Source organism: Hemiscyllium ocellatum, chromosome 32 (assembly GCF_020745735.1).
Source record: "Hemiscyllium ocellatum isolate sHemOce1 chromosome 32, sHemOce1.pat.X.cur, whole genome shotgun sequence".
NCBI classification, from domain to species: domain Eukaryota; kingdom Metazoa; phylum Chordata; class Chondrichthyes; order Orectolobiformes; family Hemiscylliidae; genus Hemiscyllium; species Hemiscyllium ocellatum.
In genome coordinates this window covers 49,134,776-49,154,805 of record NC_083432.1, presented here as the reverse complement: position 1 = coordinate 49,154,805, position 20,030 = coordinate 49,134,776, and the positions used below count along the sequence as shown (strand labels likewise).

The window sequence follows — 20,030 nt, the reverse complement described above, 5'->3', positions numbered from 1 at the left end:
ACAGGAGTACCCTAAGGATGCATACTCAGTCCCCTACTGGACTCCCTGTACACCCATGACTCATTTGCCAAATTCCGACTGAACACCATCCACAAGTTTGCTGATGACATCACTGTAGTGGGACGGATATCAAACAGTTGTATATGGTAGAAATGACAAATCTAATCTACTGTACTCTACACTACAGTGATAAGTCAAAATACAGGAAGGAGATAGAGCGCTTGGTGATGTGGTGCAATGGGAGCAACTTCTCTCTCAACGTCAGCAAGACTAAAGAACTGATCGACTTCAGAAAGAAAGGATGAGAACACACACCCATCTACATCAAGGGAGCGGAGCGGAGGTGGAGAGAGTCAACTTCCTAGGAGCGACAATAACCAACAATCCCTTGTGGTCAGTAAGGCATATCAACGCCTCTTCTTCCTCAGATGGCTCAGAATGTTTGGCATGTCCATAAGGATCCTCACCAACTTGTGCAGAGGTACCACTGAGAGCATGCTGTCCGGCTGCATAACGGCCTGGTACAGCAACTGCTCTGCATAGGACTGTAAGAAACTACAGAATGTGGTGTGCACAGCCCAGACCATCACAGAAGCCAACCTCCCATCCAAGGACTCCATTTATACTTCCTGCTGCGGAAACGCTGCCAACATCAAAGCCTCCTCCCAACCCAGTAATGCTCTCCTACAATTCCTTCCGTCAGGCAGAAGATACAGAAGCCTGAACACATGCACCGATAGGTTCAGGAACAGCTTCTTCCCCACCATTATTTGACTCTTGAATGGACTGTCCAGCTTCAAATAATACTGACCGTGCTAACGCTGATCTTGCCTAGTGCATGCCCTGTGCAGAATAACCTTATGCCTCTGTCTAGTTTGTTTTCACTCTTATGAACCGCATGGCCTTGCTCACTATGATCTGCCTCTACTGCTTGTAAACAAAGCTTTTCACTGTACTTAAGTACACTTGACAATAAACCAATCAAATTGAATCAAATAAATGCTGGCCAGCCAGTGACGCCCACATCCCCGGAGTGAATAATAAATAAATAAATAAAGCCCTGGATTGGGCTCGAATCCAGTAGCTTTAGAGTCATACAGCTGTACAGCTCGGAAACAGTCCCTTCGGTCCAACTTGTCTGTGCCGCCCAGATATTCTAAATTAATCTAGTCCCATTTGGTCAATATCCTTCTAAACCCTTCCTATTCATGTACCAATCAAGATACTTTTTAAATGCTGTAACAGTACCAGCCTCCACCACTTCCTCTGGCAGACCATTCCATACATACACCACCCTCTGTGAAAAAGTTGCCCCTTAGGTCCCTTTTTAAATCCTCCCCTTCTTATTTTAAACCTATGCCCTCTCGTTTTAGACTTCTTCACCTCAGGGAAAAGACCTTGTCTGTTTATCCTATCCATGTCCCTCAATTTTATAAGCCTCTATTCCGGTTTCAGGGGTGTTACCAATGGAGCCACAGCTGGGCTTAGCAGAAGAGATGAGATCCTAGTGGCCCTGCTCACTAAACCACACAATCATTAGAGTGCGGAAGGAGACCGTTCAGCCCAGGATCTACTAGACAACAGAGCAAGTTCTGCTTTACCATCTCATGCCAATCTCCTGTTTTGTTTTCCCATAGTCCTGCACACCATTGTTATCCAAAAAAGAACAGCCCTCTTGAATACCTCCAACACATTCCCAGGCAGCGCATTCCATACCCTAACCATTCACTGTTTGGAAAATTTCTTTTCTCAAATCGCACTTGCGTTTTTTGACTCATTTTAACAAGTCAACCATCTACGGGTCCATGAGTGCAATTATTTGAAGAAATGGCCATTGTACCAAAATTCAGCATCTTAACATCTGCAAGAACGGAAGATATCATTTTAATACATTTGGATTAGAAATCTGCCTAAGTTCAGAAATTCATAAGATGTAGGAGCAGAGTTAGGCCATTCAGCCTGTACTGTGAGGTAACATTTCAGGATCCGTTAGCTCATTTGGCTGGTGGTTGCTTTGCAATACAGAGTGATGCCAACAGGGCAGAAATTGAACCCACTGAGGTTATCACAAAAGTGTCTCCTTCACAACCTCTCCCCTCGCCTGAGGCACAGTGACCCTCAGGTTAAACCATCACCAGTCAGCCCTCTCTAATGGGAGAACAGCGCTATAGGACTATGGTGACTTTATGTTCTTACTTTACATAGAGTATATATGGCAACCTATGACGCTTACATTTCAGCATTAGCTGCTTAGTGTTTACTTCATGAACACAGTGCAAGTATGGCAGAAAGACTCTTGTCGATCATAGAGTCAGAGTCAGAGATGTACAACACGGAAACAGACCCTTCAATCCAACTCTTCCATGCTGACCAGATATCCCAACCCAATCTAGTCCCACCTGACAGCACCCGGCCCATATCCTTCAAAACCCTTCCTATTCATATACCCATCCAAATGCCTCTTAAAATGTTGCAATTGTACCAGCCTCCACCACATCCTCTGGCAGCTCATTCCATACATGTACCACCCTCTGCGTGAAAAGGTTGCCCCTTAGGTCTCTTTTATATCTTTCCCCTCTCACCCTAAACCTATGCCCTCTAGTTCCCCCACCCTCAGGAAACGGCTTTGTCTATTTATCCTATCCATGCCCCTCATGATTTTATAAACCTCTATAAGGTCACCCCTTAGCCTCTGACACTCCAGGGAAAACAGCCCCAGCCTATAGCTTAAACCCTCCAACCCTGGCAACATCCTTGTAGATCTTTTCTGAACCCTTTCAAGCTTCACAACATCCTTCTGATAGGAAGGAGACCAGAATGGCACACAATATTCCAACAATGGCCTAACCTCAACATCATCTCCCAACTCCTGTACTCAATACAGTGACCAATAAACGAAAGCATGCCAAACGCCTTCTTCACTGTCCTATCTACCTGCGACTCCACTTTCAAGGAGCTATGAACCTGCACTCCAAGGTCTCTTTGTTCAGCAACATTCCCTAGGACCTTACCATTAAGTGTATAAGTCCTGCTAAGATTTGCTTTCCCAAAATGCAGTACCTCGCATTTATCTAAATTTAATTCCATCTGCCACTCCTCCGCCCACCCGATCAGTAATGCTGAGAAACATTGCACCCTATGAATAGCTTCAGTCCCGTTCACTTCCTTTTGTCCAAATGTTATTCGCGACTTTATCAAGAATGAAACCAGTCCAGTTTAAGACGCTGAAACTATTAAGTCTACCATAACGTATGGTTACTGGGATCTACTGTCCCATAAGGTGGAGGAATTTTTGATCATTCCCACTTCATTTTCCAGAGACTGGCCAGAAATTGACCAATTCTGACTACTTTTCTCATTGGTTGATTTATTGTCACATGTACCAAGATACAGTGAAAAGCTTTGTTTAACTGTAGCCTTTTCTTCCGTCTGAGAGAAAATGATTCGGATCAGATCCCCATAAAGGAGCTACTTGTGCCTGCCAGCAAGACAAGCTTCCATTCATTGTCTGCAGTGTCTGGTAATGACCTCGAAACTGTCATTGTCCCAGTTGCCCTGGTACCCAATAGCTCATTATATCTATTAATGGGGAAATATTAATCAGATAAAACAATCTTTGAAGAGGTAAACTTGGACACTAAAGGGAATGATGCACAATGTTAGTAAGGACAGGATCTGACTCTGCAGATGGAAAATAATAATGGTGGAATATTTATTCAGCAGCACAGCTAAAGGTTGGTGGGCACTTGGAGGGAAAAGGATAAATTGAGGCCTAGTTTCAGAACCAGTTACATGGGAAGAGAGTCAGCAGCTGCAAATGGCCTCAACATGGTCTGGTTTGAGGAAGTGAGAGAGAGAAAAAAAAAATCAAACTGTGACCACACTGGAAGGCCATGGGTTGATTGACTGGTGAGTACTATTGCTTTATTTCCCTTTTTTAAAGTAATACAACTGAGTGCATTTGGGAGGGGTCACCAAATCTCTGATGAATTACATGTCAATGCCTCAACCAATGTCAAACTGCCAACCATTCAGCAACCTTTCCTCACACAGTGTCAAGTGCTGTTGGGGAGCACTGTCGTGTCCAACGCCATTACACTTTCTGCCGTGTGGGTTCATGCAGATGTAATGCTTCAATTTAGGCACAAAATAAAAGGACATATTCTGGTGATGCCATACCTCTATCTAGCGTTATCTGAGAAAAAGATAGATACTGGATACAAATGGAGTTTACAGGACAAGAGATGGTTCAGTGGTTAGCACTTGCCTCACAGCATCTGGAACCCAGGTTTGATATCAGCCTCGGGTGACTGACTCTGTGGAGTTTGCACATTTTCCCTGTGTTTGTGTGGGTTTCCTCCAGCTGCTCCAATTTGCACCCACAATCCAAAGATAAGAATTCTGGGTAATCCAAGATGGAGGATGGGAAAAAAGTTTGGCTGTAAGAGCTGCTCCTTTTGAGGTATTTTAGATGTTGGAGGTGATTTCCTCGTATTCCAGGAGCAGCAATTACTGTTTTATATGCTGCTACATTATTTTGGAACTTTGGAGAAAAAAAGTCATAACAACAACACTTTTAAAAGGAACAAAGATAGACAAAGAAGCGAGCACGTGGTCAGCGAGGGGAAGAGAGAAAGAAACCTACACAGCAGAGAATCTGCGCAGTTACTGCCTTTGCTGTTTGAATTCACACAGAGGGTGGTGCATGTATGGAATGAGTTGCCTAGGGAAGTGGAAGGCATCTGCATGGGTATATGAATAGGAAGGGGTTAGAGGGAGATGGATCAAATGCTGGCAAATGGGACTAGAATGGGTTGGGATATCTGGTTGGCATGGACAAGTTGGACTGAAGGGTCTGTTTCCATGCTGCATCTCTCTATGATTATCCATTTCAATGGCCATTTCTTCCATAATATGTCCCATAAATATAGCTGTTAGGGCTAAAGAAATTGGGGTGAAAGGGGAAAACAACTACAGAGAAAGATGAGCCATGATTATGTTGGAAGAAGAAGCAGGTAAAATGGGCCAGATGGCCATTTCATGCTCCTAGTTTCTACATTTCTTATATCCCTTCCAAATATCCCTTGATATTTGGAAATCTATTCATCTCTACTTTAAATGCACTTAATGATCCAGCTTCCACAGCCCTCTTTATTTCAATCCTAAGTGGCCTCCTAATTTAAGAATTGTATTCTTGATTTTAGATTTCCCAATCAGGACAGATATTTCTTCTAAACATCAGGATAGCTGAAAGTGTTTCCGAGTCAACTGAATTCTCACAACTGATAATGACTCCCTACCACAAACCGACTGGGGAATAGCTGCCCCTGTAGTTTTGGGTCAATATTTATCTCCCAACCATCACAAACAGATCGACTCGTTGTTATTTTTTGTTTGAGAGCTTATTTTACGCAAATTAGTTACCATGCTTCCAACGTACCGTGATATAACAGCTTTAAGATGTGTGTACTATCCTGTATTCTTTTTGGAAGAGAGGTGTTGACACAGAGGTGCCAGGAGGTCTCTTCTAAGCCAATAAAGGAAACAGCTCGTGAAGCCCTGCCTGGGTTTTTTTTTTAAAAAAAAGGGCCAGAACAATAAAGGCTGATACAGTAACAACAAAGGCAACATCTGGATGGGTATACGAATAGGAAAGGGTTTAGAGGGACGTGGACCAAATGCTGGCAAATGAGAGATTTATTTAGGATATCTGGTCAGCACGAACGATCTAGATCAAAGGGTCTGTTTCCGTATTGTATATCTCTATAATTGTACGACTCTATTAAAAGCAACACGAATGGGTGGAATCAAGCTCCCCCAGAACCAGGGTTTTAGTTTAGCTTTCAGTTGCTAGGGTTTTGAAGTTGGCTGCGGAAGCTGCTACACATCTACACACATCTCAGCCACAAAGAACTGGAGTTCTGTCTCGTTGCCAGAATTTTCTCTTGGTGGTATTCTCTCCTGGACAGCAGAAACATTGCATGAGACACAATCTATTTTACTGAATCTGTCTCTGCTAATGGTGTCTTTATGGGATGTTACTATATTGAAACAGTTGCTGTTTAGTAGTTAAATAATTTGTTATACTGTTAAGTTTTCCAATAGAGTGAAAGTTATACAAATTCTTTCTTTGGTTTGTATTTTAACTAGATGCAAAAAATAAAGCATATTTTGCTTAAAGTCAAGTAGTGTGACTAATCAAATTACAGCTGCTTCAACTTGTCTTTAACTAAGAAAAATGTTAAGGTTTAGGCTATCTCCATGAGAAATTTAAAGGGGGTTTGGTCTGCTCCATAACAGACAACAGTGACTATATTTCAAGAATACTTCCAGAGCTGTAACATGCTTCAGGATGTCCCAAGATTCCAAAGCACTACAATTATTTTAAAACCTTTACCAAATAGATTTGAATTCACAAGAAAGAGTACGCTCAATCTATTCAGAAAGGCCTTGATCGGAGTAGAACTTAATAAAGGCAAAAGAAAGGGTCATCTGTTATTGCATATGAAGGAGGCCAAGAGAAATTCAATGTTAAAATAGAATTTTACAAAATTTTGATTCAAGTGTTTTACAGGTAAATTATATGTTGGCACTAAACATGTTAGCTCTAAACTTACTACACAATACCCAACAAGAGCTGCATTCACTGCAAGTCTTTTCCGAGTTCCCTTCGACTCCAGCAAAATCAGATTTTTTTCTTGGGTCAGAGTCTAGGCAGCTTTGCTGTTTGGTTAGTTGAATGAAAGACCATGTCCTTTAGATTACAACTTGCAGAAATTGTTGTAGAAAACTAACCTTGAGAAGGTCTTTACTTAAAAAAAAAATGCCAACATAAATTGACTTATGCTGTCAGGGTACAACATGCAACATGATACTTCTGCCAAATTCGTCATTTGGGGAGCCACTTAATCATGAAAGCCAAGTTTATCTAGAGATTTATGTAAAATGATGTTACTGGCTGTACTGAGTTGAAAGAAAATTTAATTAGCCTAACACTGATTTCCAAATCTCTAGCTGGCTGGTGCGTGATGCAAAATGTTTAGAAGCTTTTATAAGTTACTGTTACATTTTTAGCTCCAATGATCACTGTAAGACCACAATAGACAGTGGTTACGGTGGGAAACAATCTGAAGTTTAATTTACAGAATGGCTTTCCACACAAGCACTCCTATATCCACAGACATTCGGGTCTTAGTCCTGCAGTCACATAAGGAAGGAGTAGTGGACCAAAGCTAAACATGCTAAAGAGAGACAATATGGTGCCAAGTTAAAGAAAACTGGTGAAATCAGAAGGAAGATTAAATACCTGGCTCCCAGGAGAAAAACAAATCTCAGCACACACTGCACAAAATGCAGAAGTTAATGGCTATTTCAAGAAGTGTGGCACCCCTTGACCAGCCCTGTATGTCTTCCGAAGCATAACAAGGCCAAGGATATTTAAACAACACTGGTATTTTGTCAGACTGCACTGAATTCACTGTGGAAGAGGGGAGCAAACACGGGATGGCCCTCATCTTGTGATTTGGTACAATCTGTTCGGTACTGCTACCCAGTGGGAATGAGCAGACATTTTGTACAAGGTTTTCATCTCAGTATGTGATGTCGGTGCCAGCAATACCTGCTGTCAATGATATATCAGGTGGTGTGCACAAAATATGGAAATACAGAAAACCTAGAACTGTCTTCCCTGAGCAAGAGAATTTCTCATTGGAAGAAATTCAGTGGTTCTTTGAGACATATCACTAGCAATACATAGAGACTTACCTCTGTTAGCAGCCAAGGATGCTCTTGGATGAGGAGGTCCCAGTCGGTGTCAGGTTGCAATCTGGCATATCTGAACTTGTTCTGGACTGCACTCTTTGTGGAGATATATTTATAAAGGAATTCTTTACCTGTCTGCTCTGATATGGCTTTAGCAGACATGGCTGATCAGATCTTTACTGTAAAAAAAACAATTAAAAGCAAAATCAGTCTTAAACTAAAAAGAGACAGTGACTTGAAAAATCCCATGCAGACCAAATAAAGTTCTGCTCTTTACAACATGTCATGAAAGCATAGGTGACCAGAGTTTAGGACAGCATGAATTAGGTTAGATCAGGGGAACATATCGCGAACTTTAAGGACCGAGCGAGAAAAGGAAGGACGGACGGACGGACGGAAGGAAGGACGGAAGGAAGGACGGACGGACGAAAAAGGGGCAGAGGGTGGGAGAAAGATTGAAAGGCGGAGGAGAAAGAAGGAAAAGAAAGAAACAAAAGAGTGAACTGCAAACTTCATTACTTCAACAGTAAATCAGCAATGCAGCTTTTTCAAGCAAAATTCCCCAATTACTGCAGTATGATTCAGAGTTTGGTTTGAAGATTACATAGTGCAATCAGCGACACATTGATGCCAGTGAATTTCTAAATTGTTGCACGATACTCAATTTATCCATTCAGTTTGGAAGGAGAGCCTGAGGAAAGGTCACTGGACCTGAACATTAATTCTGCTTTCTCTCCACAGATGCTGCCAGACCTGCTCAGCTCTCCCTGAGATTTCTACTTTTGTTTTCGATTTCCAGAATCTGGAGTCCTTTGCTTTGTGTGGGAGGTGTGGTTGTGGTGTTGTCACTGGACTGGTGATCCAGAAGTCCAGGCTGATGCTGTGGGAGCGTGGGTTCAATTCCAACTTGGCATCTTGAGGAATTTAAGTTCAATAAATAAACTTAAATTTTAAAAACTCTGTGATGAGGACCATCAGACTATCAATTTGGTTCACTAAGGCCCTTGATGGAAAGGTACGTGCCACCCCTTCCTAGTCTGGCCTACACATGACTCCAGAACTATAACAATGAAACTGAATCTTAACTGCCCCCTACATAGTGTACGAATCCACAGTTGAAGGACAATTAAGGAAGAGCAATAATGCCAATCTAGCCAGAGATGCCCACATTCCATGCACTACTGTATATTTTTACAAAATCCAGGAACAGACTTGTAACCCCCATCAGGACAGAAGTGAGGACTGGAGATGCTGGAGATTAGAGTTTACATTACAGTGCTGCTGAAAAAGCACAGCAGGTCAGGCAGCACCCAAGGAGCAGGAAAACCAATGTTTCGGGCAAAAACCCTTCATCAAGAATGCACTTATTTCTGATAAAGAGCTTTGCCCGAAATGTCGATTTTCCTGCCCCTCGGATGTTGCCTGACCCGATGTGCTTTTCCAGCACCACTAATTCTGTAGCCCCCATCGCTTCAGCTTAACATTGCCCTGCAAAAGTTTGTGTTGGAAACTGAATTAAATTGAGCAGGTGATTTTCTCCTCCACATTCCTATTAAACAGACACAGGGTTCAAGCGTCGCTTTAGACAATCCCAGTGAGTGGGGGCAGAGCTCGGATCCAATTTTAGGTTGGCCTCTAGCAAGATACTTGTACCCAGTCAATACAGATATTTGCCATGACTTTTCCCAATTCAATTACTTCTCCCTCTGCTATTTATTACATTGAAAATTTAAGCAGCTAGACTGGCATTAATAACTCTAGCACTTGGTGGCACTAGGCGCTGGGGGAATAGTCAGTCGAGAAAGAAAATAACATTTGCTGTCACAAGAGACTGATATATATTGCGTAGTACACACACTACACAATCCACTAATTGATGACAAACGTGCTTTGGTAACCTTGAAGCAGAGGCAACATAAAATGTAATTCAGAGCCGGACAGGCAAAATGAACAAATTAAAATTAAAATAAACAATTTTAAACCGGAGTTACATTTATTCTAACAGGTTAATATCAATACATGCTGAAAATGTGTTGCTGGAAAAGCGCAGGTCAGGCAGCATCCAAGGAGCAGGAGAATCGACGTTTCGGGCATGAGCCCTTCTTCAGGACTCATGAAGAATACAATATAGAGCATTTTCCCAAAGAATTAACTTCAACTAAGTTCATCATAAGGAGCATTTTAAGACATTACCAAGAAGCACTTTTGATATGCAAACGTTATATTTGTCATAAACTGAAACCAAAACCCGAACTGCTGACTTTAAAAAGTATCTTGAAGAATCTCTTGGTTATTGCTGATGCCAGTAGCTTGCACAAAATTCTAAAAAAAAATCACATCCAAAACATCTAATAAATATTTTTAACCCAGAGAGAGATAAATGTTGCATGCATTTTGCATCTGTCCTTGTAGTATCAATATTATATAGCCGGGAGCATGCAGCCATAACTGTTAACCTTGAAAACATAAGGAGAATGACACTCTCCTGTTCCAAGCAGCTGATAAATGATTCTGCTCGTCTGCTCAAATTATCAGTCAAGTTACTGAAAACACAATCACCAACAGTATCACTTCAAACAGCAACAGTTGTGTCGTATTAAATACTTGGAGATTTAAGGAAAATCTAGAAAACAGTTTAGCATTTTGCATTAAGGATACACAATATCAAATAGCACAAACTTGATCACAACTAGCAAACAAAATCAGTCAAAATCAAAAAAGCAAAGGCATTCAGTCAGTGACCATTTTAAAACTGAAGTTTTGATTTTAGATAAAGAACAGCACTTACACAATTTAGAGCAGAGAAGGAACTGATAGCTTTATAAGAATTCTTCAGCATTTATCAACAATTGGAAGCCGTACAGCATCACTGTGGGAATGACTTTTTGGGGGGGGGGGGGGGGGGGGCACGCGTATTTACAGCAAAAGGGCGGAACTCATGCCAGCAAATCAGAATTTCCACTATCGGCAACTGCTGTTAACATTAAGCAAGCCCAGGTCTGGCACAGCAGGATAGCTCTCCCTCAATACCACCAATAAGTTCAACCCCTTTCTCAAAAAAAAATCACAATTTTGTCTGACTTTCCTTCTCAAGTTTAGACACTCCTTTTCAGTGACGTATGAGGGCTAGATTTATGCTGCAAGAACTGAAAGTCTGCTCAAACCTATTTCATACAGGAACAGCGGATACTCCCATTCTGATTTGGCCTAAGTCAGAGATGAAGCAGTCCTTATTAAGCCACTGTGACAAACAGAGCCAATTTTCATTACCCTCCAGCCAAGAGTACTGAGGTTAACAGATGCATTCCATTGGTTGACCTTAGTAAATTACATTGACCACAGATAGAATCGCTTAGGTATGTCTGGCCCTTTACCTCATCGAGCTATCAAACTGCTGCACAGATCTTCACTCATCTTGTTTTACTCCTAAAACGTGGGCAAATTAGTAATTTTTGGATCAAAGTGAACATAAACAAAAAATACACCAAAAAATCCCAATCTCAGCAACAACTAAAAGACAAAATTGTCCTTTGATCAGTCTATTATTAGAACCTGTCAAGTTTCATTTTCTCCCTCACCCTTTAGCCAACATCATCTCCAATACATATGTTTCATTAAAGAGCATATGTTTGCTATTATTCGATCTTGAAAATCAATTATGCAAAGAATGCTTCAGGCAAAGGGAATGGACTTAAAAACAGGAAGCAATGAACCCTTCATAATCAAATGATCTTGATGTAATTTTACAATCATAATGCTAGTTGCTGCACACTAAGTTACTCCCTGGGCCATCTAAATGATTGCTCAGTCCTTCAGTGAATTATGAGGTTCAGCAAAACTAAACAAAACGTAAACTCCAAATGATTTTGAAGGACTAACATGGAATATTGGAAAAGACGACTGCCATTTGTGCAACTCTTCTAGCACAGTCAGTGCGGAGGAAAACAATGCAACAGGAAATCTAATTTTCAAAAGAGAAACAAAAATTAAGTTAAACCTTTGGTATTCCATAAGGTGGTGGCCCAATAAAAGATGCTTTCTCCACTCCCATCTGAGCGCTGAAGGGGATTCATACTAAACTTGAAAAGTTAACTTGTTCTTCCCTTCACAAATGCAGCCAGGCCAGAATTCTGCAGAATTTTGTATTTGTATACAGGAAATATGCCTATTTCTTATTCTTTCACATTCAATGTCTCAATTAAATGTGGTAAACATCTATTGAGAGGTACATAGAATATCATCTTTGGTGGACTCCATAAGCTGTCCATTTTTACCAATAAAATCCACTAAACCAGTAAGTGGAATGGATGGCAGGCAAGACACCATAAGTAAGGCTTTCAAAACCTAGACTCTAAATTTTAAAAAATGAATAACAAAATTCAATTTTAATGATTCAGCATATTCAAAATAACAAGCAAAAGAACAGGGCCTGCCAAGGACCAAAGTGGACATGTATGTGCAGAATCATAGGAGATGGACAAGGTTCTTAAATGAATATTTTGCCTCTGTGTTTACCATGAAGATAAGACGACTTGGGAACTTGGGAAACTTAGCGGTGTCGCCTTGGGGACAGTCCATATCATAGTAGAGGGGGTGTTGGATGTATTAGAATGTATGAAGGTGGATAAATCTCCTGGTCCTGACCAGACATATCCAAGATCACTGCAAGAGGCTGGAGAAGAAACTGCGGGGGCCCTGGCTGATATTTTAGCATCATTAGCCACAGAAGGGTCCCAGAAGACTGGAAGGTGGAGAATGTTGCGCCATTACTCAAGAAGGGCTGCAGAGAAAAGCCTGGGAACGATAGACCAGTAAACTTAACATCTGTGGTAGGTAAGTTACTAAAGAAGAATCTGAGTAATAAGATATACATTCATTTGAAATGGTAGGGTTTGATAAGGACTAGTCAGCATGACTTTCTGAGCAGGAGATCATGTTTCACAAATTTGTTAGAGTTCATCGATGAAGTGACCAGTAAGATTAATGAGGACAGGGCAGCAGACAGTCTGTATGGATTTCAGTAAGGCCTTTGATAAGGTTCCACATGGTAGGCTGCGCTAGAAGGTTAGATCGCATGGAATCCAGGGGGAGCTGGCAAACTGGATGCAAAATTGCTTCCTATCACCAAGCCAGAGTGTAATAGTGGAAGGATGCTTGTTGGACTGGAGGTCTGTGACTAGTGAAGTGCCTCAGGGGTCGGTGCTGGGCCCATGATTTGGGTGAGAATGTACAAGCCATGATTAGTAAGTTTGCAGGTCACACTAAAACAGGCAGAATCGTGGACAGTGAGGAAGGTTTTCAGAAATTGCAGCAGGACCTTGAGCAGCTGGGGAAGTGGGCCAAGAAATAGCAAATGGAGATCAATATAGATAAGTATGAGGTCTTACATTTTGGAACGTCAAATCAAGGTAGGAGTTTCATGGTGAATGGTAGGGCTTGAGTGTAGTGAAACAGAGGGACCTTGGAGTTCAGGTTCCCAGTTCTCTGAAATGGAGTCACAAGTAGACAGGGCAATGAAGGTGGCTTTTGGCACACTGGCCTTTGTCATTCAGGTCACTGAGTATAGGAGTTGGGAAGTTATGTTGCAATTATACAGGACATTGGTGAGACCACCCTTGGAGTATTGTGTTCAATATTGGTCACCTTCTTATAGGAAGGATGGTATTAAATTGGAAAGAGTGCAGGAGAAATTTACAAGCAAGTTGCCAGGACTCAACTGTCTGAGTTACAGGGAGAGGTTGGACAAGCTCGGACTTTTTTTTGTAGGAGACTGAGGGGGCATCTTATAGAAGTGTATAAGATCATGAGAGGCATGGATAGGGTGAACACACTCAGTCTTTTTCCCAGTGTTGGGTAACCGAGGACATCAGTTGAGATTAGAGGGGAAAGAATAAAAGGGAACCCGAGGGGCAACATTTTTACAGAAAGTTGTACACATATGGAATGAGCCAGCAGCAGAGGTGGTGGAGGTGGGTACATTAGCAATATTTAAAAGGCATTTGGACAAATACATAGATAGGAAAGAATTAGACGGATATGAGCCAAGTGCAGGGAAATGGGGTTAGCGAAGATGGACATTTTGGTTGCTATGGACCCGTTGGATTCGTTGACTCTATCTTGAAAGATGTCTACCAATACATCCTCTTGTCCTACAGCCATTTTAAGTACTCGTAAGGAGTTTAAAAAATGAAATGCAAACCTACTTGCAAAGTGGGTTTCAAATTGACAAATTTTAAAATGTTGTACAGTAACAAAATAAGAATCTTCTGAACTGCCAATTCTCAGACAGAAGCACTTTGTACAGAAAATATTGGTCAGGCATATGCAAAATTCACAGGAGAAAAAAAAAATCACAGATCCAAGGACACAGCATCAAGCGTAAATCCGAGTCCTGAACACAACCTTCTCAGAATTCTTGAACTAGCTAGCATCGAGAAAATGTCACAGGAGTGAACGCTTTCAGTAATTAGAATGTAGAACACCACGTTTGCGCTGATCATGATGCCATTCCAAACTAATGCCATCTGCCTGCACGTGGCCCATATCCCTCTATTCCCTGCCTGTTTTTGTGTCTTGTCTAAATGCCTCCTTAAACATTCCTATCCAATCTGCTTCTACCACCTCCACCAGCAATGCATTCCAAGCACCTATCACTGTTTAAAAAAAACACTCGTCTTGGACATCTCCTTTAAACTCGCACCTTCTCACCTTAAACAAATGCCCTCGAGTATCTGACAGTCCCACCCTGGAAAAAAGACTGACTACCCATAGGTTCCAAATTTTATTCACTTCTGTCAGGTTGTTCCTTAGCCTCAGATACTCTCGCAAAAAACAACCCATGTTTGTGCAACTTTCCTTCTAACTATTGCATTCCAATCCAGGCAACATCCTGGTAAATATCTTTTACATCTTCTCAAAAAGATTGTCGTTATAGTGTGGTGTCCAAACAGCACAGAATATTTTAAACGTGACCTAAAGTTTTATACAATTGCAACATGACTTGCCAATTTTTATACTCAATGCCTGAATCAATGAAGCCAAGCATGCTGTACATCTCAGAGGAGTAGAGAGTAGAGAAGAAATTGAAAGGTGAGGAACAAAATTTCAAAAAGAAAATTTTGAAATAAAAGGACTCAGCTGCTTCACTGTGCAATCATTCCTCAGGATGTGAGCATCACTGACAAGTCTAGTAATACTTTTGATTCCTAGCTGCCCTTGGAAAAGGTGATGACAGGTCACCTTCCTGAAATGCTGCAGCTGATAAGATATAGTTAGATACATACAAACATAGAGCAGGATTAGACCATTAAGCCATTTGCAGCCATTTCACCACTTAGTAAAATCATGGTTCACCTGACAATTTTTAATGCAGTCAAGGCTGTGGTGCTGGAAAAGCAATGCAGGTCAGGCAGCATCCAAGGAGTAGGAGAATCAACGTTTCAGCTTGTGGGCGGCACGGTGGCACAGTGGTTGGCACAGTGGTTAGCACTGCTGCCTCACAGCGCCTGAGACCCGGGTTCAATTCCCGACTCAGGCGACTGACTGCGTGGAGTTTGCACGTTCTCCCCGTGACTGCGTGGGTGTGCTCCGGTTTCCTCCCACAGTCCAAAGATGTGCGGGTCAGGTGAATTGGCCATGCTAAATTGCCCGTAGTGTTAGGTAAGAAGTAAATGGGTGGGTTGCGCTTCGGCGGGTCGGTGTGGACTTGTTGGGCCGAAGGGCCTGTTTCCACACTAAGTAATCTAATCTAATCTATAAGCTCATCAGGAATCCTGATGAAGGGCTTATGCCCGAAACATCGATTCTCCTACTCCTCAGATGCTGCCTGACCACTGTGCTTTTCCAGCATCTGCAGTCCTCACTTTCTCCAAATTTTAATGCGGCCAAGATGAAGAAATTACAATATATGTCCAAGTCAGTATGGTATTTCACAGAACGAGATGCGCCTATGCACCCACTGCCTTGTCCTTCCACGTGGCAGGAATCAAGGGTTAGGAGGTACTGTCAAAGAAGCACTGGCATCTAGCTCATGGTGTGCCAGTACTGAAGGGAGCAGATGTTTATGCCGCCCAAGCAGATTGCCTTGGCCTGAAGTATTTATTTATTCATTCGCAGATGTGAGAAGGCATCTTTTATTGGGCCATCAGGCCAGCATTTATGTCCTATCCTTAATTGCCCAGACGGCATTTTTAAAGAGCCCATCACATTGCTGTGGATCTGGAATCACATGCAGGCCAAACCAGACCAGGAAACAATGGCTGATGTTCCTCACTAAGGGATTTAGTGACTGAGATAGGTTTTTATGGTGATTCGCAGTTATGTCTCTTGAACATTAGTCTGCGGCTCTGGCCCTGTGATGTGATCACTAAGCCACTACCTCCCCTTCGCAAGTGCTAAAGAAGCTACGACCAACTCGACAAGTGGAAAGTATTTGATCACACTCTAGACTTGTGGCTTTTAAATGATGGAGAACTTTAGGAAGTCATAAGCTGCATAACCCACCCTCTGACATACAAATGCTGTGGCTGTGTGAAGTATGGCTTCTCCTGGCTACAAGTGAGGGATGAAACTATATAAATTAAACAAAGAATCAGATATTCTCAAAATAATCTGAAATATCCAAACAAATGATTTTTACTGTGAATTCTGCTCAGGGAAATAAGCATCAATGGGAAGAACCAGCATTTGTACCATTATGTACAGCAGGATATTTGCAGCCTTATTATATATAGCCCTTTTATACCACAACATCCACATGAATAAACACTTGTCAATAAAAGGAGGAATTCTTACAAAGCCAAGTCAACAATGACTTCTGGGTCACATGCAGCTCGAATATTAAATTAAGTTGTATAGTTTGCTAGCTAATAAATGTCTAAATATAGAAATAGACTGAGGCATATTTCATTCCAAAAAGGTTATCAAAGCAGCTAGCAGCTGCACTAGTTTCTGCCACATGACTTCATGAAATACTGAACATTGGCAGGGAAAAAGAAAGTACCTTCAGGCAGGAAACAATTCCGAAACAAACACTAGTATTGATTCCATGCTGATTTTGGAATTCCTCTCAGAGACAATTCTATGTTTTATATTTACAATGTGCACAGCTCCTCATTTCAGCTATGATTAGATGTTAATGCAACCAGGAAACAATTATAAAAAATGAAAGGAAATGTGCTCTTTTCATGTCAAGGGTTATCTATACATCGCAATTACAGAATCATTCCAGTAGATCCATGAACTTTCCTGGGCTTCAGAGTGTAACCCGCTCAGGTTATTAATTCCAGAGTATTAGATTGTCTAATTATGTGCACGTTATAATTCTAAAAATAACAAGTGCTTTCAGTCTGCACAATGCACCACTTATTTCCTTTTAACAAAGTTAATCATAATTTGGCAGCTTGGACACATACTGTAAACTAAAAAGAATAAAACTTCTCTCTTTAATGTGTGCTGTGCTGCAAAACTTTTGTGCCTGCAAAAGGAGACTCCTCACAAAAGCACTTATTTCACCCAACATTCTGTGCATAAAACATTTATGACTGTTCTTTTGCTCAACTTTAGCTGCACACAATTTCTGGTAGTTGGATCCAATGCGAATTAAACATTTCAGTGGGCACCTTTTCATAAACATTCAGCTAGAATATAAAATGTTAAGTTGTTTGCTTGGCATTACTTGACTGTCAGTTTAGTCATTGTTGGACCATTTCTACAATTCAGGGATCTCAAAGTATCCTGCTTCAGAAGTGGTCAATTTTGCAAAATATGAAGCACAGCAGGCAACTTGCACAAACCAAACTCCCATAAATGACAACAATAATGGCTATATAGTCTGTTTCAGTGATTTGGATGAAAAATAAATATTGCTAGAACAACAGGGAGAAAGGTGGATGTGATTTCTAAAGCAGTCTAAAAGGCAAGAGAAGGTATATTATTAAATCTCACCCAAATAGATGGCCTTTCCAATAATGCTGCACAGAACTCACCACTTTAATCAGAGGCAGTGAGGAATTTGGAGTCTCTAGAGTGGAATAGCACCCTTATTGAATGTTAAACACAAGATGCTCCCATTGAGACAGGTATAAAAATTCACAAGCAGATTGAAAGATAAACCTTTGGCCAAATGTTAAACAAAATAACTTTAAACGGTTACATCGCCATTTAACATTGGCTTAAATCTTATATCTAAACTACAAGTGAAAAAAGGGCAGATTCTCTTGGGGAAAAAAAAATGTAAAACTATATTAAGGATGTGAATGTATTCGGGTTCTACCAAACATCAAACAGGAGAAAGGTGAGGACTGCAGATGCTGGAGACCAGAGTTGAAAAGTGTGGTGCTGGAAAAACAACTGGCCAGGCAGCATCCGAGGAGCAGGAGAATCGACATTTCGGGCATAAGCCCTTCTTCAGGATATCAAACAGTCCAAGGGATAAAACACAAAGTTAAAAATCACAACCCCAGGTTATGGTCAAAGATTTATTTGGAAGCAGTAGGTTTCAGAGCAGTGTTCCCTCATCTCAACCACCTGATGAAGGAGCAGCACTCTGAAAACTAGTGCTTCCAAATAAACCTGTTGGACTATAACCTGATGTGTGATTTTTAAACTTTGTCCACTCTAGTTCAACACCGGCATCTCCAAATCATGATAAAACAAAAGTTAAAAATCACACAACACAAGGTTGTAGTCCAACAGGTTTAATTGGAAGCACACTAGCTTTCGGAGAGACACTCCATCAGGTGATTGTGGAGGGCTCGATCGTAACAGAATTAATAGCAAAAATTTGCAGTGTGATGCAACTAAAATTATATATTAAAAAATTCTGATCGTCTGTTAAGCCTTTCATCTGTGATAGTGAATAGTGATAGTTTCACTTTTTTCATGTGTAAATCACAAAACCCTTTTAAAAAAAAGTTGCATTCTCAGGTTAGCTATTAACAATGGTGATACTAGACATGTTGAAGGTATTAGCCCCCGTGTTCTCTGTCTATGCCTGATGTTTAGATTGATTCTAATCTTAAAAAAGTGAGATAACAGTGTTTTACATAAATTCATGCAGTTTTGGAGGTCAGAGACCAGCATTTCCAAATGATGATAAAACAAATGATTGTCAAGAGAAGATTGAGTCAATTACAATTAAACATTGCAATTAAAAACCCTCACAGTGGCTACACCAGCTCTTCAAAGACAATCAGTGTCTCTTACCTTACAGACCTGTAAATTTTTTCCCACCAAACTTTTCATTCAATTCCCTTTGACAGTTATTCTGGAATTGACTTCCATGCCTTTCGAGCAGCACATTTCAAATCACAACAGCTCAGGTGTGACAATTACTCTGTCCCCTTGCCCTGTCCCCTGGTTCTTTTGTCCATTACCATGAAGTGAGGGCTGGGAGAGGCTGGAAGCAGCTGTAAAAGACCAGGAAAAGGGGACAGTGCACCGACCACAGCTGCATCATAAACCAGCAGCCGCTTTCTATTCAGACTGCTCGGTGATGATGCCATGGAGCACCCTCACCCTCACCCTCACCCTCACCCCCGGACCGTGGGCCCAACACCCCATCCCTCAACCCCGAGCCCTGGCCTCACCTGCGGCCTCCTCTCCCGGCTCCGTCAGGGGACTCTCGCTCACTCACTCTCCCGGCTCCGTCAGGGGGCTCGGGCACTCTCTCTCGCTCACCCGGCTCCTTCAGGCGGCTCTCGGTCTCGGCCTCCACTCTCCGCCTCTCGCCTCACCATCTCCTGATCGGCCATCCCAGCTCGCCCATTGGCTCATGCCGCATCACGTGAGGATCCAGCCCCACCGCCTGACCTCCCTGCACCGCCCCATCCCACCAGGATGTGCCGACGTAACGGCAGCGCCCGGTGCATGCTGGGGGTTGTAGTCTAATTTTCCCTCCAAGTCAGTCTGAGGGTCTCTGTGCGAACTACAACACTCCGTGGCTGATGCAAGAGCTCCTCCAACTCTACGTAAGAACTGGTCTCGCTGCATGCTGGAGGTTGTAGTCTCTATATCGGATTGAGCCAATGTACAGTGCCTTTTTCAAACTACAACCCCCAGTATGCATTGCGCAACTCACGCAGGGTATAGTCACGTATCAGGCCACAATGATACCAGGAGATCTATGTTCAAATTCCACCTGGTCCACAGTAATGTAATCCCATCCCTGAGCATGTTGACTCGGAAATAAATGCAAACAATAAATTCATTATGCTCTCTCTTTGAAAAATACTTAAATATTTCTTTAATTATATTTTGAAAATTATAAT

General features: G+C 41.7%; 1 protein-coding gene across 4 annotated transcripts in view; it reads right to left on the bottom strand.

Annotated features, from left to right (window-relative positions):
• Positions 1-19,545, bottom strand: part of aclya (ATP citrate lyase a) — a 78,647-nt gene extending 59,102 nt beyond the window's left edge. For 3 of the 4 annotated variants that reach the window (XM_060848947.1, XM_060848949.1, XM_060848950.1), the window contains exons 1-2: positions 19,350-19,545; positions 7,765-7,940 (exon numbers count right to left, since the gene is read on the bottom strand). In XM_060848947.1, the coding sequence (XP_060704930.1) occupies positions 7,765-7,923 (159 nt within the window). In that variant the 5' untranslated portion in view covers positions 7,924-7,940; positions 19,350-19,545. Of the gene's footprint in view, positions 1-7,764; positions 7,941-10,549; positions 10,639-19,349 lie in introns of those variants that run through there. The other variant, XM_060848948.1, reaches the window with a different exon arrangement.
• Between the last annotated feature and the right edge of the window lie 485 nt (positions 19,546-20,030).